Below are 27,139 nucleotides of genomic sequence, written 5' to 3' on the forward strand. Positions count from 1 at the left end.
ATGATAAAACTGTCTTGGTATTCCTCTTAGTTCTCTGGATTTTTCTCCTTTGCAGACTCATCTTCTTCCTGTTCTGCAAACCCTGGGAGTTCCCAAAGATTTGGGTCTGAGCTCTCTTCTCTTTTGATTCTGTTCTCTTCCTTAGCAATCCCATCAAGATCATGCCTTCACTCACCTGGACCTAAGGTTCTCACAGACTTTCACCTCCATTTGACTACTCTTCAGCTGCTACTATACCCAGGCTCCTAGTTGATGTCCTCACTGGTATGACCAAAAAGCACTTTCAACTCAAAATGTCTCAGAAAGAGTGTACGATCTATCTATTCTACTGCAAAAGCAAGGAACTCGGATGTTACCCATAAAAATTATTTTTCCTTACATATGTAGTGTGAGTCTTTTAAATATCTCTTGATTCTATTTGTTTCTATCTCAACAACCGCCTCAGTTAATACAAGTTATCCTCATTTCTTCCCTAGGTCAGTCCCTTTGCTCTCCTTTGTAGTTACTTTGACCTTTAGTTTCTCAGACATACAGTGCCACCTCCTAGCAGAGCGTGTTTTTGCGTGCTGTTCCCTCTGCCTGCATTGCTCTCTCCCAAAGTCCCCCTCTCTTCTAGGTCCTTTTTTACCTTTAGATTTCAGCTTAGTCAGTCCATAGTTCTTTCCTGGCTAGGGTGTTACCCCTTATTGTGTGCTCTCATAGCGCCATGAAGTTTTCTGTTGTACTTTTCATGATTTTTTAAATTCGTCACTAGATCGTAAACACTGTAAGAGCAGGGGCCCTGAGTGTTTCTGGTCACCATTGTGGTCCCTAGTACCTCATACACTTCCTGGGTCTCGTAAGCATCCATGAAGTGTTTGTGAATGCGCTAACCACTCCTCTCCCCGCTCGTAGCTGAGGTGAAACGTGTTGGAGATACACTCTTGGGGATGGCTACGCAGTGTGTACAAGTGAAGAACGTGGTCAAGACCTCACCTCAGACTCTGTCAAACCTCTGCCTGAAGATCAATGTCAAACTTGGTGGCATAAACAACATCCTAGTCCCACACCAGCGGTATGAACTCCATTGCCCACTTGCCCTTTTCAAGCAAGGTAGCGTTCTGGGGATTGATGGAAAGATAGGACCCCGGCCCGGCAGAGTGAGTCAGGCACAAGGGAGAGAGGACCAGAGTGGGTGCCAGGAAGAGGGGATGCACCTCCTCACCATTTGTTTTCTCTTCTTTGTTCAGCTCTGCAGTCTTTCAACAGCCAGTGATATTCCTGGGAGCAGATGTTACACACCCCCCAGCGGGGGATGGGAAAAAACCTTCTATCACAGCAGTGAGTTACACTCTCCAACTTCCTCATATGGTTCTCTCAGCTCTGAGCTTCCAAGACTACACATTCCCTTAGTTCTGGCACTTGACCCTTCATAAGAACTTTTACATCCAGCTGACCATCCTCATTAACCACTCCCTTGGTGTCTTCATAAAATTAACTGTACTATGTCTTCTTTTTTTTCCCCCCCAGTGAGAGCAATGGGAGTGTAGGCTGTGGCCAGAAACTTGGCCCACTCTCTACCACTCCTGCTCTGTGTTCAAGCTTATCTCTTTCTCTCCCTGCCCACTTTTGGGATATGATAGTGACCATATCTCTTTTCTGAAATTCCTTTAAAGGGAGTTACTTAGTTGCTGAGACTGTCCTTTCCTCTTTCCCATTCCTACTCCTGACCCACCTAGTAAATTAGTTATCTCTCATCCCTCTCCTAACTTCTCTGCTCCCTGTCCCCTAGGGCCTTCTGAATTCCTAGAGGGATTAGGCCTGCCTTCCCACTTCTATTTCCTCCACCCTCATGTTTCTCTAGGCAGACTGGGATGCAGGCAAACCCTATTCTATGCATATCCCTATTTTTCTTGTGGCCAAATATCCTAGGCTCTGGCCACTGTCCCTTTTGAAAATGATGTTACTCCCCCCACCTGCAGGAACACTTTTCACCATGGTTCCTGGGTAGATTAGCACTTGAATGAAAAGAAGACAAACTTGTGACTAAGGGATAGGGAAATCAAACTTATCGAGTACCTGTTGTGGGGTAGACCTTGTGCAGGGTGCTTTATTTGTATGTACCATAATAGCACTGCACAGATGGTATTCTTATTCTTATCCCTATTTGCAAGGAGGAGAAAGATCAGATGGATTAAGTAACTTCAACATGTGTGATAGAACAGAAATTGAAATGAGGACTCATTGAATCCAAAACCCTACTCATTTGATGACATAGTTTTGTTGCTGAAAAGCCTTTGCCCAAACCCGTAGCCTGATAGTGTTGGGTGGGTGGAGATTCTAGGGGGCTTATCCTGCTTCTTTGATTGTCAGGTGGTAGGCAGCATGGATGCCCACCCCAGCCGTTACTGTGCTACTGTGCGGGTGCAGAGACCTCGGCAGGAGATCATTGAAGACTTATCTTACATGGTGCGTGAGCTGCTCATCCAGTTCTACAAGTCCACCCGCTTCAAGCCTACCCGTATCATCTTCTACCGAGATGGGGTTCCCGAAGGCCAGCTCCCTCAGGTAAGGCCTGCAGTAGGTGGGTAAAATCTTCACATTGAGGCCAGAGGGCCTAATGCTAGCAGAGAGTACTGCTACCTTTCCTAAGCTATTAGCACTTGGAACTTGGCTAGGTGGAAGAGGTTTAGGAGAAGAGATCACAACTGAGAGGTGGTATGTACAAGTGTCCGTAGATCTTTCATCTTCTAATGGATGAAATTGCCTATTAGTAGTTGTTTCATGTTGAACGCAGATTTTGTACATCAGTGGTCCTCAAACTGTAGTGTGTGTCAAAATCGTCAAGAGAGCTTGTTAAAATGTTTTGCAGGGCTTACCCTTAAAATTTCTGATTTAGTGAGTCTAGGATGGGGCACTAGAATCTATAGTTCTGATGAGTTCCTTGGTGAGGCTGCTTGTTTGGATGCCACTGGTGTTGATCTTTCTAAATAATGTTCTTTCTGCCTGCCAAGCCTTCATATGTTGTTGTTTAAACTTATAAACTGAACTAGTGTCCTTGACTGCCATTTACTCCCATAACTACCATTTATTGCGTACCTTTTACATGCCGTAAACTGTGCTAAGCACTTCACATGTGTTCTATTTAGTGCTTATAGTAGCCCTATTAAATAATAATTATTCCATTTGACAGATGAGAAAACTGGGGCTTAGAAATGTTAACTGATTTCTTGAGTGTCATTCAAGCTACAGGTGGTGGAACTGGGATTTATTTAGACAGATTGGTCTGGTTCCAAAGTCCATGCTATTAACCATTATGCTCAGTTTCCTCCAAGGCATCCAGTGTTTCCTAGAATACTAGATACATTTATCATATCACTTCTCTGTTCAGAAATGTCTAGTTCACATAGCCTTGGGTTAAAATCCAAACTGCCTAGCAAAGCAGTCAGCTGATATAAGCCCCTGCTAGGTTTTATGTGCTTTACTTGTTTGTTTTAGTCTTCACAACAGCTTTGTGCAACTGGTCCTATTAGTAACTTTAGTAGTTGTGGAGAAAATGAGACTTGAGAGGGGTTAAGTAACTTGCTCAAAGGACTATAATTAGATAAAACTTGGGTTTGAACTTAGTTCTAATTGATTGTAAGTTCTATCCTCTTCTACCAGACAGTTTTGACTCCTGATAACTGATATCCAAGGCCACAAGGCAACTATTGCCTATGGTTATTTAATCTGCAGCTGCTTCTTTAGCTAGTCCATTTTTCTTATAATTCTGCTACTTTATAGGACAGAATTTATCTACTCCCTCTGTACCTGTTTCTGAACTATGTGTCTGTCTACTCTTCTCTGGTGGTATCAACATTGCCTGCTTTTGGAGGTCCCAGGGGAACTCCCACTATCCTCCCGATACTGAAAGTGACCTTACTTTGGGCATTGGGATTTCTCTGTGCACCTTGGTTCTGTGTCTTGATTTAGGTTTCTCATTCATAAAAACCAGGTAAGTGCTCTCTACTGATGCTAAAACTCCTAGCCAAGGTTTTATAGGAACATCTTAGGTGAACTGCATATAAGGCTGATTTTGGCAGAAAGGGCTCATCAGCTCTAATGGTTGTATGTCCACTTATAAAGGGAGACCAAGGGAAAAGCCATATTATGTGTCTTGACTGAACTCTTCTTGAGTTCATTCATCTTTCTGAACTGAGGAGTTGCCGTCAGTTCAGAAAGATGAGTGAACTCAAGAAGACCTGTATGTCCTTTGTCTCCCTCCTCACCCTGTGCCTAGATACTCCACTATGAGCTGCTGGCCATTCGTGATGCCTGCATCAAACTGGAAAAGGACTACCAGCCTGGAATCACTTATATTGTGGTGCAGAAACGCCATCACACCCGCCTTTTTTGTGCTGACAAGAATGAGCGAGTGAGTGAGGGATTGAGGAAGCCACCTATATACCCTCATCCATACTGTCTCCCTTCTCTTTTTTTTTTTTTAATTATTTATTTATTTTTAGAGAGGAGAAGGGAGGGGAAAAGAGAGGGAAACATCAGTGTGTGGTTACCGCTAGTGTGCCCCCTACTGGCAACCTGGCCACAACCCAGGCATGTGCCCTAGATTGGGAATTGAACTGGCAACCCTTTGGTTCACAGGCCAGTACTCAGTCCACTGAGCCACACCAGCCCGGGCCTATCTCCCTTATCTTAATATGGCCAAGAGCCCTTGAGATAAAATCTGGGGATTTAGTTCTTGGCCTGTTCATCCTCTCTGGCCCTTTCCCTCTATTTCTTGTGGTCCTTCCTCTACCACTTCCTTCCCTTTGTTCCCCCCTTCTCCCCTCCTTCCCTTATACGTCCTCTCCCTCCTCCTAGCTCCCTGGCCTATAGACCCCATATATAGACCAGCTCCCAGAGAAGGGAAAGGGAACTACCATTTATTGAACTTCTCCTATGTGCCAGACAATGTACAAGGCGTCTTCCTCACAGCAGCCCTGTGAGGTAGGTACTATTATTACCTCCAGTTTAACCTCAGAAAGGTTAAGTGACTTGCTAAGATCACACAGCTAATAAATGGTGAAACTATCACTTAAAACACTGTTCTGTGTGACTTTAGAAGCCCATTATTTCAAGACCCAATACCCTCTGGGAACAGTGATCCTCTGGGATTCTGGTGGAGTCAGAGTAGAATTGAGTTGGGGCCCTAGTTAGGGCCAGGCAGGTCTTGGGATCTTGGTTGTCTTTGTCTCTGTACAGATTGGGAAGAGTGGTAACATCCCAGCTGGGACCACTGTGGACACCAACATCACCCACCCGTTTGAGTTTGACTTCTACCTGTGCAGCCACGCAGGCATCCAGGTAGTTGGGCTATGTCCTGGGGTTTCCAGTGGGTTGAAAATTAGTTGATTATTAGCACTGCCTGTAGAATGTATTTGTCATCGCTGAGTGGCATTCAAATCAGGATTGTTCTCTTAATTGGCCCTTTTAGTGTACTTGAACAGAAGTACACTTTGAATATCTTAGGCAAATTGCCCATAAGAGGGGTTCTTTATGTCATAGGTGACTTTGTGTTTGCCTGTTTATGGGTGGGTCTTCCAACATAGCCATAATCTTAAACAGTGATCCTGTTCCTTATTATCAGCCATCCCCTCTCCCCAATCTGGGGCCCCTCACCTTCCTATCTTCCCAGGGCACCAGCCGACCATCCCATTACTATGTCCTTTGGGATGACAACCGTTTCACAGCGGATGAGCTCCAGATCTTGACGTACCAGCTATGCCACACTTACGTACGATGCACACGCTCCGTCTCCATCCCAGCACCTGCCTACTATGCCCGCCTGGTAGCTTTCCGGGCACGATATCACCTAGTGGACAAGGAACATGACAGGTGAGGCATGGGATCAGGTTGGCTTTCTTTATGTGTCAGCCTCTGGTACCAGACCCTCCCAACCTCCCTTGGGTAGAAGGAACATGCATATTGTTCAGTTCCGTGTCTCTGGGTTCATCTGCCAAATCTGGGTTGGATTTTTTTTTTTTTTCCTTAAGCTGGTATGGCAATTGTCACCCTAGGGTTGGGGGAAGGGATTAGCAGCAGCTCAGTTCACCAGGAAGGACTTCTTTCATTTTTCCTTTTCAGTGGAGAGGGGAGCCACATATCGGGGCAGAGCAATGGGCGGGACCCTCAGGCCCTGGCCAAAGCCGTGCAGGTTCACCAGGATACTCTGCGCACCATGTACTTCGCTTGAAGGCAGAAAGCTGTTACCTCACTGGATAGAAGAAAGTTTTCCAAGCCCCAAGAGCTGTGCTGCCCAAATCCAGAGGAAGCAGGGAGGAGGGAGGTGGAGTAGGGAGGAGTGCAGAAGGCCTTGTTTCCTTCTACAGATGGGGCAAAAGGGTGGGGAACAGGGCCAGTAAGCCAGAACACCAGCCAGAAATTTCTGATATTCACCTCATACCCCTCACCCCATCTTGTCACATCTGGCCCTGACCACTGGACCAAGAGGGGCAGCACCGGTGCCCACCACACACACAGGTGTCTCATGTGACTCACAGTGCTAAAGACTCATGCCTGGCAGCTTGGTAAGGTCGGCTCTGCAGTCCTTCGGACAAAAGCTGGTAGGTTTGGGTTCGATACTTTAGATGGGAAAGTGAGGTACTTGAGAAAGTGGGTGGGAGGAGGGAAGGATTTTTTAGGAGCCTTAATCAGAAAAGGTCTAGATTTGTTTAAGAAGAAAAACGAAACCAGACCCAGATCAATATTTTAGGATACAAGATGTTTTGATGGGTTAAGTATCCACTTTGTAGGAAGGTTTTTTAATGCTAATGGTTTTGGTTGCTCCTCCCCCTGCCGCCACCCCCCCCCCCTTTTCCTTATTCTTCTCTCTCTACCTTTTCCTACCCTACCTTGTACCTCCTCCCTGATAAGACATCCAGCCCCTAATATGACTTAAGGCACTATGGCACTTAGCTCTGAAGTGACATGACCCTGTCTTCCTTCCGCCTGCTGGTGGGTAACCAGTGCCTTCCCTGTAACGGTAATGCTGCAGAACTGCAACCTTTTGTACCTTTCTTTGGGGGGATGGGGTGGGGGTGGGAGAGGAGGTAGGTAGGTGGGTAAGAAATACCCCTAACCCAACAAGCCTCCAGCCAGACCGCCAGCTATTTTGCATTTAAAGGAATTGACTTTCATATTCATTGAGCTTTTTAAAAGGTTACAACCTCAAGATGGTTAAAATCCATTGACATTTGCACTTTCAGACCTGACAAGTCTCTGAAGCTGCTGAGATGACTGGCTATACCTCCTTTCCTCCCTGTCCTCCCACCACCCTCCCCGCTTGCCTGGGTCTGGAGTTACTTTCATAGCTTTTCTCACTCTTGGCTTATTTTTTTCCCCCAATGGTCAAGTCTCGTATGTTTCAATATTTCTTAACTGGGGTGTCTTAAAACAAGCGATCCTTAGGTCTAAAATAAGAAAAAAGAGCAAAAACTAAATGTTATTTTTATACCATAACTTGAGTCTATTGCCAAAATCTGGATATCCCTCCAATGCCCAATGAGTTTACATCCCAGAAACATTGAGCCATTAGAAGGAACTCTGTACCTGACTTGTTCTTTGGCCTGGCTGGGTAAGGGGCGGTTATCTCCCCAATGTGGGGCTCAGGCTCCATCTTTCCTCCGTGCAGAAAATACCTTTTTCTTGCTACAGCTCCCCCCTCTGCACTGCCCTGCACTCTTTCCTGCAAGTGCGTCTTCCCCTTCCTCTGGACTGTCTGACACTTTGGTTCACCCAGATTCCAGCGTGTCCTGTGAATAGGCTGGAGGATTTTGCTGCTCCCTATTGCTTCTGTTTACACGAATGAATTTTTCCTGGTTTCCCGCTAGGGCATGTGAATGAGTGGCATGGGCTTTTTTTTTTTATTTGTTTGTTTGTCTGTTTGCCTGGATAGAAATGGGGTTTGGCTGTCTTGTAGAACCGGAAGTGTAGGGGGTTCTAGCTTGGTGCCTGCTGGCCTAAAGGCAAGGCCCCCTCTTTCCTTGACTGTTCATTTTCTCCTTTCCCACTGCTTGGGATGAGAACTTGCAGCTTCAGTATGGAAATTTCTCTTTTTGAGTAGCCTGGGCTTGGGTTTGCCCCAGTCTGGTGATAAAGCCATGACACTTTAGACCTAGTTCAGGCATGGAGGCCAGCCGGAGGAAAGCCGGTCTGAATCTGGCCCTGAGCGGTTAAAGCTACCACTTTCCCTCCCCAGCAGCCCTTGTACAGACCCAGATTTGCTATGCAAAACAGTCACTCCCAGGTTCTGTTCTGGTTGGCTACTTTGTTCAGTAACTTCACAAAACATAGCACAAACATTGACTATGGAGGAAGGCATCAGGACTGTTGAGTAACTCTTCCTTTACTTCTTTCCTACTGGCTACAGCATTGGGTGCCCCATGGGCACAGCCCAGCTGAAGAACAGAATGGAGGGCTGTGGGAGGAGTTAGCTCACTGGAGAGCCTACATTCCTTACACAAGTGCCTAAAGAGAGTGATGCCAACACTCCATCTGCCCTGTCCATCGCCGTCATATACTGTCTACTTCATGTTCAGTCACCCTTAGGGGAGGGGAGCTCTGCATGTTCTCTTCTTGGGACAGTGGGCTCTGCATGTTCTCTTCTTGGGTGCATTTTGGGGCTAGGATCAGGGCATTATTCCTGAAGGGTCCAGTCATTCACCAGCATTTGCAATTATCCATAGGGAGCTGGTGGTAGCCACCTACTCTCAGCAACAAGTTTGTGTTCTTTTTCTCTTTGCCTCACTCTCTCCAGTTGAGTTTGGAGCTGGGGCTTGAAATGTATTTTTTAGCCCTTTGGCATTGCACATGCCATTCAACAAATAAAAGCAAGAGAAACAGCTTGGGCAATAGCAAGAAAATGACTTCTTGCTCTGATTTTATTATTTTTTTAATCTTTGAGACTTGAAAAACAACCCTTGACCTTGAGGATTATTCTTGTTTGAAAGGTGGTGCATGCAGATTGGGAATTGGTATTGGCAACAAGCTTTGGCTTTCTTGGATATGGTTTAGGTGGTGCTGCTCACTTAAGCTCTGAGGAAGCACTGGATAACCCCAGCCTCATCTTTTTAGATCAGTCTCGTGCTCCTTCGTTCCACTCTTTGCCTTGCTTTTCCTCTTCTCTCTTTGCCTGGCTTCCTTTTTTTTTTTTTTCCTTTTCACTCAGCTTGCTTGCCGATCTGCCTGCCTGATGATGAATTCTCTATGTGGCTACAATGATCCCACTGTTAGCTGGGAAGGTCAGGCTTAGCTTTTTGGCTGCAGAAGACCCAAGAATCTGTTCCCCAAGCCCAGTGATGTTCTCTTTGGGCTGGACTGCCCTCGAGCTTACAAAGGGGCTGAGCAGCAGGCCTGCCCAAATGGCTTGAAATCAGGGGCTTCTGTCAACTTTCACACCTGTCCACTCCTTGGAGTTAGTTTCTCTCATTGCTTTTTCTTGATCTGGTTCCATTTTTCTCTACTTTGGGCTTCCCTATCCTGAGAATCTGTTAGGATTGAGCTATTTAGGTATCCAGGGTTCATTGTTAGGGGATAGACATGGGGAAAGAAGAGATCAATAGAAAGAGAATGGACAGAATTTGGATAAAAAATGGGAAGGGAGAGCACTGCTTATTGATCATTTTTCCAGTCCAGCCTGGGCCCTTGGGGGTTGAGGTGCTATTGCTTGTCTCTGGGGATAAGCCAGGTCTCCCGTTGCTGGGAACATCGGGCTGGAATAATGCTGAAGAAGAAGGTACTTAAAGGCATAAAACCTCCCTAAAAAGCTCCTGGTTTTCACCTAGTAGATCGTTCCTCTTCAGCTAAGCTACAGTGTTCTTGGAGTTTTCTTTTTCTTGTCCAGAATTCTGTAAATGAGACTTAACACCCAAGATGGGCAGCCAAAGAGATGGTTCTTAGCTGGCCCGTGGAATATCTGCAAGGTGGGTAGGGCAGTGTTTTAGACCTGGCTTCATGAGTAACACAGGGAAATGGAAGTTTTTTCCTCTTCAAGGTAGAAAGTCATCTCAAACTAGCCAAAATGCAGTTTTGGGAACTACATAGGGGGGAGCTATTTTTATTTATATTTATTGGGCCTAGGCCAATCCAGGATGGTAGCTGGGATGCCTTCCTTTTTAAAGTCTGATCATGGCAGGGATGTGCGGGGCACTCTTTTCTATTTGGCCTTCTAAGCAGATTGGGGAGAAGGGAAGCTCCGGTTTTCTGTTTCCCCCATTTATTAGGACTTGCCTTCTCCCTGAGCAGGGAGAAGCTAGGTTGGTGCTCTCCTCTTACTCTACTCCTATTGACTTAGAACCTCTGGCTGTTGTTTGGGAGCCCAAGAATGGGAGTGGAGGGAATGGCTCAAAACAACAAAAAATCAGAATAAGGTGAGGAAGGCAGACTTCCTTTTTTTAAAAAGGAAAATAAACTCCAAGGACTGTGCAAGTAAAGACAATGTATCAAATGCACAGTGTCCCCTGGTATAGTAGCAATAAGAAAGAATGAAATGACTTTCCTGTACACGCAGTCCAACCTGAATGGTGTGCGATGTTGGCACTTAGCAGCCATCTGGTGGGCATGTGTGACTACTCTGGGTTTTACTTTAGTTTCTAAACTTTTTATCCTTCTCAAGTGCAGCATGGATAGGGAATTGTCCCTGGAGCCCCACAGCTGTGTACTTGTTTGCATTTGTTTCCCTTTGAGACTTGTGTTTGTGTCCTGCTCTGAGCTGTACCTTGTCCAGTCTGTTATTGTAAAATTATCCCAGCAGCTGTAATGTACAGTTACTTCTAAAGCAAGCAACAGCAGCAGCACAATTCCGTGTTTTATAAAGACATTGGTGGCTTCTGTTTCTAAAGTGCGGTCTCTCTCTCTCTCTCTTTTTTTCTTGTTGGCGAAGCAAACTGTTGGGATTAATTATATCTCTGATAAATTTTAAGCTAGAATAATTGATTGCCACAAGAGCAGAACCATCACTTCTAAAGGAGGAAAGTGCAAAAAACAAATCCCAGAGTGTTGAAACTGCAGATTGCATGTAATCCTATTTCACAGGGCCTCTATTTATTCTTCAACAAACATGCAAAGTACTGTGTCCAGAAATATTGTTGGGAAAAAAGGCAGGCACAATTCAAAAATGAGGAAGACTCTCCTTAAGGAGCTTAAAAGTTTGGTTGGGGTTATGAGTAGCCACATGGTCGCCTGGTACAGGAAAGAGATGATGAGGGACTGAAACAAGGCTATAAGGCTATAGCAATGAAGATGGGAAAGGGCATTTGAGAAACACTCAGGAGTTAGAATTAATAGGACTGAATGGATAATGGAAGGCGAAGAGAGAAGTAGAAGCTAATAATGACCACGTTTCCGCTTGAGCAAGTGACTGCACTGGGACATTCTTCTAACCAAGATGTGAATAGAAAAGACTATAGAAGGAACCTGGTGAATTTTGAGAAGAAAGACAATTAGCCTTGTAGAGACTGAGTTTTGAGGTTCCCATGGGGCAGTGAGGTTGAGGTTTCCAGTAAACAACTTACGTTTTGGTGCTCAGGGAAGACTACAAAACTGCAATTATAGATGTGGGATTATAGATGATAGTTAAAGCCATAGGAATGGAAAAAAATGGTTTAGATAAAGAGTAGAGTGAGAGAAACATGTACAACTCTAGGAAACACAGGTTAAGGGATGCGGAAAGCAAGCGGAGCCTAAGATAACTGTCAAATCACTAGTAGATATTTTGTATATTTTTGATTTAATGAGGTGGGAGAAAAGTCAAAAGAATGGAATAGAATCCAAGAAGGGTGTGATTAACAACATGAACTGCTACAGTGGGAAAGGGGTATATTTTTCTACTCAGTTTACCATCCTCCACCCCATCTTCTTTGGGATTTTAGAACTTTATGGTCATTCTCCAGTATTTCTTGAAAAGGAGCATTGGAAAAACCTAATTTAAATAAGGCTAAGACTAGGTCTTCCAAGCTGTTCACCACAACCGCCACCACCACCTCCAGCTTCCTCCTGTTTTCAGGAGATACTTGTAAAAGAATAAAATAAACAAGTCTAATTTTGTTCCTAACCAGTGTCATAGATGGTGTTCAGTGCATTCTATATCTATAGCACTTAGCGGCTTGCTCTATTTATTTTCATAACTTGTTTCCTTTAGAGCCCTTGAACTCCTAGGAGCCAAAACTACATTCTATTCACTTTTGTCATCTTAAGGCCATAGCATATATGAAGGGGTTAATATTTGTGAACAGAATTGAAAAGAGCTAGAAATCTGTGGTTTATGAACACAGAGTGTGGTGGTGGGGGAATCAAGGTGATACTGAGTGTACAGGATGGACTTAGCATTTCTAAATCTTCAGGTAAGCAGAAATTTAACCAGGTTATCATTTTTTCTCACTCTCATTCCACCTTGGAGATTCCATGGTCTTGTCTCGTACCTTCAGCTGATGGCACAAATGTCAAGCATGTAAGCTCTGGCGTTTCTCCCTGATACTGTTAGAGCATTGTTACTCTGTGGGGAGATTGCTCAGAGGATTCTGGCACAGAGCCCAGTGAGAAATTTTCAGTGGCAGCTAGTGTGTGCATAAGTGGGCCTAGCATTCCTCTGGAGGCCACATGTGACTTTTCAAATTGCAGAGGGAACCTGTGGACACCACCTGCCAGATTCCCTCGGGAGCAAATCAGCCAGACCCATGCTCCTTTTCAGCAGCACGGTTTAGTGAGGTTGGTTAAACTGAGCAGATTGGAGCACAGAGATTTTTTTTCTCCCCAATTGAAATAAGGCTTAAATTTATGACCTCTAATGAAACAAGTGAAATATTTAGCAGAGCAAGTGGGAAGATGATTATGGCACTTTTTTTTTTTTTTTTTGCCATAAGCTTCAGTGTTTAGAAATGATTGATGTTCCCCCAAAAAAATAAAAAAAGGTTTCAGGATTAAATTAAATTGCTGTTGACCACTAATAAAGAGAAAAATATGGTGGGAGCCCAAGCCTGATTTGTCTGGTTCTGGAGCTCAAGATTTTTAGTTGAGGCTTGTCCTAGCACCCCTGCATATCCCTTTTCAATATCGGTTGAGTAGTGTTCCCTCTGCCCTGTTAACTGGGCAACATATATTTGTAGCAAGTACTTGAGAAGGTGTTTTGTATAATATCTGTTTACCTTATCTGTATCTTCATAGCATTCATGTGAAGTAGTTTATCGGTTAACTTTGATTGCCTGTAACAAAACTCCAATTAAGTTGGCTTAAATAAGGGAACTTTCACATTACAAGAAGTCTTGATTTAATATGGTGGCTTAATGATAATACCAACAAACCAGGGGCTTGCAGTCTTTTTGCTCTGCTGTCCTGTGTTGGTTTATGCTCATGCTGGTTCACCTTGGGGTCCCAAGATGGCTATTGTAATTCCTGGAAGGAAATGCTGACAGAACAATGTCCTGCAGAAGAGGGACTAATTCCCCCCCCCCCCCAATGTTTCATTTAAAGTTAGAACATCCCTGGAAACCCCAGCAGATCTGGCCTCATCTCATTTGCTAGAAATGGGTCATCTTCCCACTCCTGTCACTGGCAAAGCTAATGAGATCATCCATCCTGCCTGGATGAGATTAATTCAGAGTTACCCTCTAAATCAGTGGATTAGAAAAACAAATCTTATCTATTAGGCAAGAAAGAAGGAGGTAAGGGCTTGGATAAGTATCTAGCAGTGTCTGCTCTATGCAGGTACTTGGGTGTTTACAGATGAGCAACATGAGGCTAAGAGAGAAGACTTTTCTAGGATCAGAGCTAGTAGCCAAGGGCCTTTGGTCTCAGCTCTGACTGTCCTTTATACATCCTGTATAAAGCCAGGATGTTTTATATTGTGTGCTGCTGCAGTATAGAGTACAGTTGACCCTTGAACAACACAGGCTTACACTGCACAGGTTCCCTTATATGTGGATTTTTTTCAATAAATACATAGTTAGCCCTTTGTAGTCTCAGATTTTGCATTTGCAGATTCAACCAAATGCAGATAGAAAACAGTACTGTATTGTCAATCCCCAGTTGGAATTCTGTAAATGTGGAGGGCCAACTGCACACATTGTTTCTACACCATTTCACATGAGGGGCCTGAACATCCTTGGATTTTGGCATCCACAGGGACTCCTGAAAACAGTCCCCTCAAGGATGACCATAGTTCAATTTGGGGAAGTCAAAAGTTAATACCCAGGTTTTCAACTACCTGGGGTTCGGCATCCATAACCCCAGTGTTATTAAAGGGTCAACTGTAGCTCACTTTCTGCTATCTAAAAACTTCTGGTCTAAGAGAAGAGATTTGAACTTGTCGCAACTGACTTCACCCTATGAGAGGAGAGAATTCAGTCCAGTTGCCCTCATCCAGTGGTGTTTATCTAGCACAGGAAGCCTAGGAATGCAACATTCAGCGTGCATTGATTTCCTTGCTCCTGAGATTTCTGTACTATTTTATACTGCCTCCAGAGAGCAACCAGTGCCATAAGGGATAAGGGCAGAGGTTTAGCCTACTTCCTGAGCCCCATTCCTGGAGCCCACTCATCCACCTATCCCACAACTATTTATGGAATGCTGCTGTGTGCCAGGCACTGGCACTCTTCTAGGCACTGGGGCTGTGACCGTTAACAAGATGCACAAAGAGCCTCCTGTTTGCCCTTAAGAGCAGACTCATTTGGGAATGAGGTTATATCCAAAACTAGGATGTGCATTTGGTCAGGAGCGAACCTCATACAACTTGTGTTTCTGGCAGAATCGTTCAAATTTTTGCCTTCCCTCTTCCTGGCATTATAGTTCATGATACTTAATATGGGCTCGCTCTAACAAGGTGGAGGTCACAGCAGAAGTAGATGGGAAGACATCACTAGTTAATCTGGATCTAATTAGAAGGTCCAAATCCTGCTTCATCCGTGTCAACAAAGAAGACAGTGGCCCACTTCTAGGGTTCATCACGATCACCGTGTCTACTCTGGGAGACGCAGAGGCAGCCTGCAGTCATTTAGGGGGTAGTTCCAGACTTAGGGGTTGAAAGTGTGATAGACCGTTGCACAACAGTCGGTATTTACCGTTTGGTGCTCCTATAGACCGGGATTGAACATGATTTTGAAGATACCATGTTTTATCTGATGACCATTTGACATTTTTAAATTGGAGGGGGGCATTTTCACTAAAAGGCATAAGGATGGGAAGGAAGAAATGAGAAAGAACTGGAATCAGATATGGGTTTGAATACAGTTTATGAAGTGTTTACAGGCAGGTGCATCTATTAAGTGCTTTAAAATGGTAACTTTAATAGTAACCATCCTAGTAAATAATAAAAGTCACCAAATAACTACTTCTTAAATTCACTAACATTTAGGGAGGGTTTTCTTTGTGCTTTATGTACATTCCTTAACCTCACAACTGTAAGGTACGTGTTATTCTCTACATTTTTTAGATGAGAATGAAGCCCAGAGGCTCAGGTGACCAAAGTCCCACAGTGACTGGGGGAGCGGATGGGGGACATACTTAGGATACTTTTTCTTCTTTGTCCCAAGCTTTTTTTAAAAAATGGGTACACTTGGTTTTTTAAAAGTCTAACCATTACTGATGCGTAGGGACAGGGAAAATTCCTGAACCATTCCTGAGCCTGAATAAAATAGTATCATCAGTAAAGTCAACAAATAAGGACCTGCTACTTCCCAGTTAATGTGCTGGCCCTGGTAATCTTACAGAGTTTACATTCTAGTGGGAGGGTTAACTAGTAAAAACAAGTTACAGATTGAGACGGTTATTAAGGAAAAACACTAATAGAAAAACGGGTGCCCATCACACCGGAAGAGCACTCTGAAGTAAGGTGAGGTACAAAAAGGGAAGAGCAGAGACAGACAGGATTCCCCGCCGAGGGAACGAGAAGCAGAGGCCCCAAGCCGGAAGGAGGTGCGTGAAGCACAGCGGTACGGGTGCGGCGGTGACGAGTCTCGCCAAAGACGGGGTCCCCGTTAACGCCAAGCGTTTTGGCCCTGGAAAGGAGTCCGGGTCTTCTCAGTGGGGCGAAGCGCTATTAAAGAATTTTAAACTTGAAAATTACTCGATCTGATCTTCGTGGAATGGCCTGTTTCTTAATCTTTTCCCAAGTTAAATTGTACATTTCCCCCACAAAAAAAAAATGGTCGTCAAAGCAATCCTATTGAGTTGACCAGCTGTGGCGGTTCCCGGCTCTCCGGTTGAGGAGGAAGCGCGCGGGGCCGCCCAAACTGGGCGTGGAGGGAAGGGCTCGGGAATGAGGGCGGCTCTCTCTGCTGCAGGTCAGGGCCCTGCAGTTCCACCCGCCTCGCTCCAGGTAGGCTCTTCCCCGGAGAAGCCACACCGCCCTCCGCGACGTCACCACAGGCAGGCACGGGTCCGCACCTGCGGTTCGAGGGCTACAACCCCTCCGAGTCGTCTCGGGCCGGCACCGCCTGCACCCGCCCCCACAAGCCGCAGGCTCCGCCCAGGCTCGGCGCCCGCCTCCCGACACTCGTACGTCATCCGCACGGACGTCGGGCGAGCCGGGGCAGCGGAACTGACGCCAGCGGGCTTCCGGGGGCGGCCCCCGGGGAGGTCGGCGGCGGAGCCGCAGTCCTAGAGGGGCAGTGGTAGCGTAAGCGCCCGCGGGCGACGCAAGTTCCGCGCCGACCTCACCTCTCCTTCCCTCACGCTTCCTCCTCTCGCCTAGCCGTGTCCTGCCGGCGGCTCCTCCTGACGAAAGCTTTCGGAGTGCAGGCGCTGAGGGAAAGCTGTCGCCACCTCGCCTCGCGGCCAAGTGAGAGTGCCTGTCGCACCGCGTCGCCCCCCTGCGCCGCCTCCTTGCCCCCAGTCGCGGGCGCCCTTCTCGCTCGAAGCACACCCCCCAGCTCCATGAATGGAAATCGGCTCCGCAGGTGAGTGCCAGAGCTGTTGGCCGGCTCAGGGGGGTAGCTCCAGAGCATCGTCGCTGTTTAGCCCCGGCGCCGGTGTGCGAGGTGAGCGGGGTCCGGGCGGTTCTCCTCTCTGCCCGCCCCTCCTCCGCGCAGCCCCGCCGCAGTTCCCCGGAGCCACTGAGTAGGCGAAACTGCGGGGAGGGGACACTGCTTAAAGGATTGAAGTTTGGGGCTCTCTAGGCGATATTACTCTTGCTGGAGCTATCGCTTTTGTTACTCCGGTTGGAGATGTAACGGTGTGCGTGTTCTTTAACCCAGTTGCGTGTCCCGTAGAGGCGCTGGGGCGGCCAGCTTTCTCCATTCCTTACCTCTTAAGGTAGTTAGGAAGATAGAGTGAGATAACAGATGAGAATTAAGCTTGGTTTTAGTGCAACGTCATCCCCGAGTTCTCTTCTGATGTTTGTGGCAGCGTAGGATATACAGGGTGTGGCAAAAGTAGGTTTACAGTTGCTGGTATGGAAAATAGTACAGTGATTACTAAATAATACAGGGATAAACTATATTTCGCCTACTCACCACTGTAAACCTACTTTTGCTCCCGTATTTAGTTCCTGAGGCTCTTGGAAATGTCCTTTCTATCAGGCTGGATCACTGCTTATGTGAAGTGGATCCTAAAATTGCTGACAGTACTTTATTTTTCATTCTCTGGTCCCTAGAGAAGCGTTGTCATATTCCTGGAAATTTGGAATTTAAGAAAACCACTTTCTCTCCTTGGGGAAAGCGGTAATCTTGAGAAAAACGGAGTCTTGAGAAAAAATTGCAACTTGGGTAGTACTTGATCTTAAAAGAAAAAAAGCACTCTTTATGGTTCTGAAGTAATTAATCGAGGGACATAAAGTAGATGTTACATAATGATTTGCTTTCCAAAGGATCACTCATGCTTGCTGTGTTAAATCTGAAAGTTTGCTTCATTCAGACTGTCACAAACGTATAAATAAATTTTCAAAATATTGGGGGGATCCTTGTTACTAATGGTATAATAAGCCCTGAATTTCACATCTCATTTTGCCAATTTTGGAGGTACCTGAATATGAGATAATAAGAACTTGTATAAAAGAAGCCGGTAACATAGTGATACTAAAGAATTTGTTGATTATGTTAAGGAGTATAATTGTCAGATACATACGTGCAAAAGCAGTCCAGTGGTAGAGGTGGGATGGGGAGTTTTATTAAAAGTATTAATGTATGGAATTTTCTCTAGTTGATTTGTACTGTTTCTCCTTTGCATGCTCCATTTTTTTCTTAATATCTTCTTAAAAAGGGAAAATTTATCTAGATTGTGAAAAGTTTTAGGCTATCATTTGTTTGACACTGGTTTGTGTTTTTCCAAAACTGTGTCCTGCCTTTTTTTTTTTTAACTTTCTCCTATACTTTTAAGGGATTGTGATAATTTGTGGCTATTGGTGATTTTTACATAACTATCCTGTTGTTAAACCTGGAAAACAAAACGTGAAAGTTAAACTTTGTTAATCTTCTGAAACTTTTAAAGATATTTCTTTTTTTTCCAGAAACACTTTTTCTCTATACTGTTTCTCTAGTCTGGTTTTATTAAATATGAAATTATGTCCAATATATGAACATCTTAGAAATTTTTCTAAAATCAAACCACCTTGTCAACTGATCTGAGTAACCAAGTATGATTCAGTAAATGCTGCTATGAATTTTTGAGCTAAGGACTGGACATCTTGAAATGCAGAGTTTATGCATGTTTGACTGTAATCTCTAGTGAAGATAAGGCATAATTTGTCTTAAGCCTGTCATCATCAAAAACAAAATTTTCATTCTTCCTGAAACAACTTATATGCAGTTGTTACGCTGCATATGAAATTGAAACTATGCATTGGGGGAAATGTGCAAGTAAGTTTTAAGTCAAGAATTTGCCAGATACATTTTTTGGCTAAAAATATTTTAGATGTAAATGTTCTGTAATTGTCTATGAAATCAGTATTGGATCTTGGCTCTCCAGTTCTTTTCTAAGTTTTTCTTATGTATGGAGATTTCTCAGGAATCCTCTTAAGTTTATTTACATTAGAGACTTTGAATACAAATACTATATAATTGTTTCTTGATGAATCATTCCCCACTAAAAGTTTTATTTGTCTATTCTTCACTTTTGCATGAAACCTCTTAAGTGATTTTTAAGAGTGTTTTATACAAACTACTGACCTAGTACTGTGTGAACTTTGATTTAACCAAAACTGGCACAATTTCTTTTTCTTAAGATTTTATTTATTTTTAGAGAGAAGGGAAAGGAGGGAGAACGAGAGGGAGAGAAACATTGATTGGTTGCCTCTTTCAAAGGCCCAGACCAGGCCCAGAGCAGGACCAAAACCTGTGACCCAGGTACGGACCCTGACTGGGAATCAAACTGGTGACCTTTTGGTTCACAGGCTGGCAGTCAATCCACTGAGCCACACCAGCCAGGGCTCTAGTGTGTATTTTTAAGTAAAGTCAGAATACTGTTTAGGATCAGTGGAATTGCACTTGCCTACCTATGAAAGAAAAACATTTACTTTTATCTTAAATTATTGATACACAAATTGATTTGACAAGTTTGGCAGTTGTCATACATTCATTGATTTTAGAGAGAGAGAGATGGGGGTGTGGCTTAGAGACATAGATTACCTCCTTTAAGGGCCCCAATTGGGGATTGAACCCTCAACCCCAGTATGTGCCCTGACCAGGAATCAAACCCAGGACCTTTCAGGACCTTTCATTGCACAGGACAAGGCTCCAACCAGTCGAACCACACTGGCCAGGGCTCTTAATTGTACTTTTAAATTCATATTTAAATAGTTGTTTTAGGACTCTGCATTCTTTAGTAATAAAAATCGAGAAAAATCATTTGAGAACAAGTTCAAAAGGGATAAAAACTTTATGTGTGAAAGCTAGATTTGGATGAAGTTGATAAAAATGGCGTCAAAATACTAAAAATATAATGCCATTAGGTTCTCAGTTGAGTATTTAAATCTTTAATCACTTTGGGAAGTGTTTTTATTGTTACATAAATTTTATATAAATTTTCTCACTTGTAGATTTTTGTCTTAGAAAGAAATGTCAGAATACTGCTCTGGAAGGGCATGAGTTTTGAACATGGAAAAGGTTTTTTTTTTTTACTTGGTTGTCACTTAAATTTTAGCTTGTGCTGCTCTGGAGTGGCTATTAAAACTTTTCCCACCTGACTGGTGTGGCTCACTGGGCTGGGCATTGCCCTGCGAAGCAAAAGGTTACTGGTGGGCTGGTCCCCAGTTGGGGCACATGCAAGAGGCAACCCAGTCAAGGCTTCTCTCACACATTGATGTTTCTCTCCCTCTTTCTCCTTCCTTTCCCCTCTCTCTAAAAAACAAACAAACAAATGAATAAAAATATTAAAGAAAAAACTTTTTCCCTAGTATTTGCTGGTCATAATTGGCATTGGGACATATAAAAATGTGGAAGAGTATTGTGATTTTGGTTTTTTGGGTTTGGTTTTTTTTAGGATTTTCTGACAGTGATAGAACACCATGGGGGGAAACTAAAAAAGGAGACAAGCAGTAACTTTTTCATTCTGAACCAAGACTTTACAGGAAAAAAGAACATACATGTAACCCTCATTATAATGATAAAGACTCATGATTCATTCCCCCAATATAATTACTCTTTAATAAATTTTTAAACCAAATTCCAAACTAATAACTCTCTTAATTTAAAAAAATATATAGAAATTTAGGAAAACAGAATGAATGAAATGATTTCTAGATACTACTTCCTTTTGTTTTCTGGAAAATTTTATGTAGTAAGTTGGTATTTTAGAATAAATTTATATTTATTTTTTCCATTGAGAACATTGCACTCATCTGATTCTATAAGCGTGGCCTGATAGTATGCAAAGAAGTCGAGGGCCCTGTAAAGGGGACATTTCCTACAAGAATTCTCTGTTGTACATGGGAAAACCCTAGCTCAGAGTAGAATTCTTGCCAAATTGTCATAAGCTGTTAGATTCTAGTTGAATACTATGTTGCTTTATATCACAACCATCTTTTTTCACATTGGTTTCCAGTCTTAAAATACTTGAGGATCTACCTGAAAGATGAATTAAGTATTTTGTTAATCTTAGAAAAGATTTTCTTCTTCTAATACCTAAAACTGGGATCTTAAAATAACTTTTTTTTTCTTTTTTGCTTTTTTTTTAATGGATAAGGAGAAAAAAAGTCAAATGATAGTTCTCTTTTCATGCAGGTAAAACTAAAAAGATATTTTACTTAAGAACAGTGTCTTTTCCAAACCTGTTTACTCTCAGTTTTGTTGGGATGAGCAGCCTTCACCAGAGATTCCTACTTCTATTTCAGTTATCTAGTATACTTAATAGACCCTCATTCTTGGCTCATTAACAAAATATGTGAGAAAGAATATTGTGTGGTTTTTCAACCATAATGGTTATGCTGTTAGGATACATGAACTGCCTTTCTGTATTTGGAGTTCCTGTAGTTTTCTGTCATTGTCTGTTAATATTAATGACTTTTCTTTGGCTACCCATTATTTAAAAAAAAACAAACAAACTTGAAATTTAGCAAAACTTTGTCATACAACCAGTGCTTGCTCTTTTATCTTAAATGTAGGTTTTTTGGGGTTTGATTACAATAAAAATTATGTGTATTATTCTGGAAGGTCAGTTTAATGAAATAATCTGGAGAAACTCTTTGATTTATATTAGCCAGTTTTTTCTACATTGTTTCTAAATTGCTAAATTTTTGAGAAATCAGAAGATAGTTATAGAATATAGACAGGGATATTTTTATCATTTTAATTTGTGGAAGAATTTTGCAAGAAAATGTTCTCAGTTGTAGGCTTGCATAATACTATTTTTGAGTCATTATCAATACTTGATATTTTAAGTGCTTCCGATCTAACAACAGCACTTCATTGGCGTACTCTAAATTTTAAAAATGGTTAGAGAATGGATTGCAAGTGGATTTATACCTTAGCAGTGAATTTCTTTTTTAAAAGAAATTTCTGACTTCTAGATTAGGACTTGATCTCTATTTGTTGCATTACTCTAAAATTATGAAAAAATTTCTAAAATTTTTGCTTGGGTACTCAGAGTTTTTCAAAAACTACCTAGCAAACAATTAAAATTTTGTTGATTGCAGAATAAATCTCAAGGCATTGCCATAGGACAGGGGCTACTTGGATAATGTCCCTTCTTGTTTTCAAGGGGGAAAATGCCTTTTAAAAATTGTTCCCTAGACTGCCATCTGAGAAATTTAACCATCAACAGGCTGAATGTTCTCTGAATGATTATTTAGCTGTAGTGATTGTAGTATGTATAATATGATAATAAGTACACTCTGTTTGTACAGGTCTACTGAATGAATAAGTAGAATTATTAGGTAGGTAATTACTAAAATCTTATGCTGATACTTACTAGTTTTGTGGGTTTAGTAAACAGAAGCATTTTATTATGTCACATTTTGAGGTCAACACAATATATTTCTCCAAAACAAAAATAGAATTTTTTCTGATTGTAAAAATGCATGTTTATAATAAAAAAAAAGATATAGGAAAGTCTAAAATAGAAAGTGAAAATATCCTATCCCCCAGCTAAAATTATTGTTAATTTTTTATTGTATTATCTTCCTAAACAAACATCTGTCTATCCATCCATCATATTAATTGTTTTTAACCTGCTTTTTCTATTCAGTAATGTATCATGGACATTTTTTCCATGTTAATACTTACCTCTGTATAACAATATAATAATGTTTACCAAGCCAATACATAAAAATTAAGTGCTGGTGGTTTAGGTTTTTTCCAGTTTTTAAAATTGTGAATAAAACTTTGGTAAGTATCCTAGTATATACATCTTTGTATAATGGTCCAGTGATTGCTTTAAGGTAAATTCCTAGAAGCAGAATTGTTGAAACACAGTATTCCATGAATATTAAAGCAAAAGTTCCTAGTGAAAACCTGTGATTTGGTACTAGGCTATAGTAATGCTGTAGTAGATTTTGATTTATTCACTGCTGATTTTTCATTAGTTATATTTGCTTTCGGCTATTATTTCTCTTTGGACTCAACAACTGATACCCATTAGGTTGTTAGGTCAGTGACAACCTATGTACACTCATGCTTTTGAAAATGTATGGTTTTATGTTTGAAGTTTAATATGATTAATATTAGCCAGCACTTACTGTAGTGACTGAAAGAAAAGTTTGAGGTGGAGAGATATTCCAGATAGTGCTTTGTATTTCCATGTAATTACATTTTTAACTAGTGGCAATATGTGTATTTGTTAAATAAATAAAGTATGCTTCACTAGGAGTTTAATTTGTTATATTGACAGAATTGTTTTTCATTAATTACAGTATTTTTGGATATTTAAACCTTATTATTTTATAGCTAATAAAATAACAGTAGAGTGCTGTCACATTGCTTATTCATGAAGCAGAATTTTGGTTTTTGCCAATTCGTATAAAAAGCACCAGGCAAAATAATGATAATCGAGAAAAATTGCAGTGATAATAGTGTGATAATAGTGTAAAAAGCATGACTTTTAGAGACAAATCCTCACTCTCAACTTATCTGTGACTTGATAATAATGTGTCGTTTTAGGTTTATCTGTTGTAACAAATGTACCACTCTGGTGCCAGGATGTTGGTAGTGGGGGAAGCTGCGCTTATGTAGGGGCAGGAGGCACGTGGGCAATCTCTACCTTCTGCTCAACTTTGATGTGAACCCAAAACTTCTCTAACGAATAATCTATTAAAAAAATTAACTGTGACTTTGGGCAGTGCATTTTAACTTCCATAGCTGTACAATGGGATGGTAAAAAGAGATTAAGTATACAAAGGAAATGGCACTTCTCTTCTTATTTTTAAGACAGTGTATTTATTATAAAGAATTGAGCATGTATAATAAATTCCCATGCACCTATCACCTAAACCCAGCAATTACTAACCCTTGTCTAATTGTGCCTCTTCTACTTTTCCCACTACTGTATTTTTTGAAGCATATTTTAGACATAACACCATTTCATTCATAAATGTCTACTAAGTATATCTATAAAAGGTATAGATTCTTTAAATAAGCAACAGTACCATTATCCCATCAAAATAATAATAATGTTTTATATCAAATATCAAGTCAGTGTTCAAATATTTACTTGTCTCGAGTATTATGTTTAACAGTTTGCCATTCATTCATTCATTCTTTCATTTCATTTTGTTTTTGAATCAGGATCCAAATAAGTCTACACATTGTGATTGACTGATAGGTTTTTTTTTTAAGATTTTACTTACTTATTTTTAGGGCGAGGAGAAGGGAGGGAGAAAGAGAGGGAGAGAAACATTGATGTGCAAAAGAAACATCTATCAGTTGGCTCTCGCATGCTCTCAGCTCCCAGCCTGGGAGCTGGCCCCAAACCCAGGCATGTGCTCTGACCAGTAATCGAACTAGCAACCTTTCATTTTATGGGATCACGTTCCACCCACTGAGCTGATATGTCTTTTAAGTATCTTAATCTGTAAGTTTTCTCTTCTTTTTTTACCCTCCAACATATGATTATTTTTTCTTTTAGTTTTTCCTCAGTCTGGAGTTTGTTGGTTCCATCTTCATAGTATAATTTAACATGTTCCTCTGAATCTTCTGTAAACTGCTGGGATCTAAAGGCTTGATCAGATTTAGGACATTCTTTTTGAACTTAATTCTGGTCAGATTTTTGTCTCCACTGAAATTGTACAACTCAGTAGTTAATTTCCAAATCTTCACTTTATTTGACTTTTCATATGCATTTGATTAAGTTCTTTCAACCCTGTTTCCACTTGGCTTCATGGATATCACTCACTCCAGGTCCTCCAACAACCTTATTGACTATCACTTTTTCTCTTCTTTTGCTCTTTCCCCTTTATCTCCCCAATCTCTAGAGTGAGAGAGTTCCAGGTTTAGTATTCTTATGTAATCCTACCACAGTCTGGGTGATCTCTATTCCTGTGGTTTCAAATACCACTAATAAGTTGAAGATACTCATATTTACATCTCCAGCCTGGATCTCTCCCTTGAACTCCATACCCATCTAATTGCCCACTAGACACCTACTTGTATAGAGACCGCAAACTTAGAAAGTCCTAAAAATCCTCTTGAATTTCTCTCTAAACTTTCTTCTATCACCAGGTCTTTCCTATCTCAGTAAATGCCACTTCATTCTTTCAGTTGCTTAGACCAAAATACCTTGAGTGCTTTTTTTCTGTCATACCCCACACCTAATTTGGCAGTTCCCATCAGCTGTGCGTTCTCATCTTTTCCACATCAACAACACTCCCCTAGTTGCTACCACCCCTGCCCTAGTCAACATTGTTCTTTGCCTGGACAGTCAGTTAGCCTACCAACTAGTCTCTCTGCTTGAACCCCACATACCATTTTTCATACCAAGGTGATAATTTTTTTTTTTTTAATTTTAAGTCAGATCATAATGCTTCTTGACTCAGAACCTTTTGGTGGTTTCTCATGTCTCAGAATAAAACACAAAAACCTCATCATGCTCTGTTGATGCTCTGTTCTCCCATTATCTTTTTCATGTCATACCCTACTATTCTCTCTCTCGCTCACTCTGCTCTCTGCTGTTCATCAAACACCAAGCAAGTTTATGCTTTTTCCTTTACACCTGTTTTTTCCTCTGCCTGGAATGCTCTTCCAGATATCTACATGACTTGTTTTCTCACTTCCTTCTGTTTTCTGTCTCCTTGTTACACTTTCAAAGAGGCCTTCTTTGACAAATCTATCTAAATGGCTACCTAGTCTATTTTTCTCCTCCCCAACAAACATATTCTATTCCCTTAACCTATTTTATTTTTATTCATTGCACTTACTACTTACCTGATTGGCAAAAAAGAAATACAGTATAATCTGCCTCCCACCCCTCTCATAAAACTTTCCTGGAGGACCAGGTCTTCATTATTATTATTAAAGTTTTTTCTCACCTGACACCAGACTAGGAACAGAGAGGTCACTGGTTTGATTCCCAATCAGGGCACATTCCTGGGTTGCAGTCTAGGTCCTGGGTTGGGGGTGAGTAAGCTCACTTGAGCCTGAAAAATGCTTAGAGACAGTCTAAATACTTGTATGTTTGTTTTTTATTTTATTTATTTTTAGAGAGAGGGAAAGGGAGGGAGGAGAAGGAGAGCAACATCAATGTGTGGTTGCCTCTTGAGTGTCCCCAGCTGGGGACCTGGCCCACAGTCCAGGCATGTGCCCTGACTGGGAATCAAACCAGTGGCTTGTTTGCAGACCAGCACTTAACCTACTGAACTACACAAGCCAGGGCTAAATATTTGTTAAAATAGTGAGTCAATGAATAATTACTTAATGATAGACTTTCACCAAATGTTAGTTTGTAGTATAATTCTGTGTACTAAAATAAAAAATACAGGCTCTCAAGTCAGACTGCCTATTTGCAAATCCTAGCTTTGCTACTTTCTAACTATGAACATCTTCTTTAGTCTCCCTGTGCTTCAGTTTTCTCAGTATAATATAGTGCCTGCCTCATAAGTTATATAGTAAGGAATCACCTAATGTATATCAAATATGTAATACTCAATACAAGTTAGCAACTGTTGCTGAAGTTACAGTCCTTAAATATTAAGATGTGGTTTCCCCAATACATTATGAATTATTTAAGCAAAGTAACTTTGAATCATTATTCTATGTGTCTATAAAAAACTTGAACATAATTGTTCAATAAATAGAATAGGAAAATGAATTTTTATGTTTTTGATTTTTTAAAAATTATCTATGGGGGCAGTGAATTTCATAAGAGAATAGGGAATATGAAACAATAAAATGCTATTTTTAAGCCAATCTTGTTAGTAATCACATGTAAAAACAAAACTATTTTTTAACACATAAAAGGTTTTTTAAAATTCTAATGCTAGAGAAGGTAATGGAGAGAAGTGTGGTGATAGTAATATGTTCACATGCCAGTTTGGCAGTAAATATCAAGAGTCAGAAACGTGTTTGTGTTCCTACCCTTCAACCTGGTAGGTCTACTTCTGAAATTTATCGGAAGGAAAAAATTATGTATGCCATCTCCCTCCACCTCTCTCAAATAGGTGCTTGATGCAAGAAAATGCACTAAGTATATTGCATGACATAGTGTAGATGCTTATTAATATTTGTTGAAGAGCTACTGTATTTTTAGAATTTATATGCCAAGTACCTCCATA

At 41.6% G+C, this 27,139-nt stretch overlaps 2 protein-coding genes across 4 annotated transcripts in view; both read left to right on the forward strand.

Moving 5' to 3' along the window:
• Window positions 1–12,067, forward strand: part of AGO1 (argonaute RISC component 1) — a 37,741-nt gene extending 25,674 nt beyond the window's left edge. For all 3 annotated transcript variants that reach the window (XM_045858465.1, XM_045858466.1, XM_045858467.1), the window contains 7 exons: window positions 895–1,054; window positions 1,230–1,320; window positions 2,353–2,547; window positions 4,259–4,393; window positions 5,221–5,322; window positions 5,654–5,853; window positions 6,103–12,067. In XM_045858465.1, the coding sequence (XP_045714421.1) occupies window positions 895–1,054; window positions 1,230–1,320; window positions 2,353–2,547; window positions 4,259–4,393; window positions 5,221–5,322; window positions 5,654–5,853; window positions 6,103–6,211 (992 nt within the window). In that variant the 3' untranslated portion in view covers window positions 6,212–12,067. The remainder of the gene's footprint in view (window positions 1–894; window positions 1,055–1,229; window positions 1,321–2,352; window positions 2,548–4,258; window positions 4,394–5,220; window positions 5,323–5,653; window positions 5,854–6,102) is intronic.
• Window positions 12,068–16,585: 4,518 nt separating this feature from the next.
• AGO3 (argonaute RISC catalytic component 3) overlaps window positions 16,586–27,139 on the forward strand; it is a 104,830-nt gene continuing 94,276 nt past the window's right edge. The window contains exon 1 of the mRNA XM_045859243.1: window positions 16,586–16,904. Within this exon, the coding sequence (XP_045715199.1) occupies window positions 16,886–16,904 (19 nt within the window). The 5' untranslated portion in view covers window positions 16,586–16,885. The remainder of the gene's footprint in view (window positions 16,905–27,139) is intronic.

This window comes from Phyllostomus hastatus, unplaced genomic scaffold (assembly GCF_019186645.2).
Source record: "Phyllostomus hastatus isolate PE091 unplaced genomic scaffold, TTU_PhHast_1.1 phas_scaffold_182, whole genome shotgun sequence".
In the NCBI taxonomy this organism is placed as follows: domain Eukaryota; kingdom Metazoa; phylum Chordata; class Mammalia; order Chiroptera; family Phyllostomidae; genus Phyllostomus; species Phyllostomus hastatus.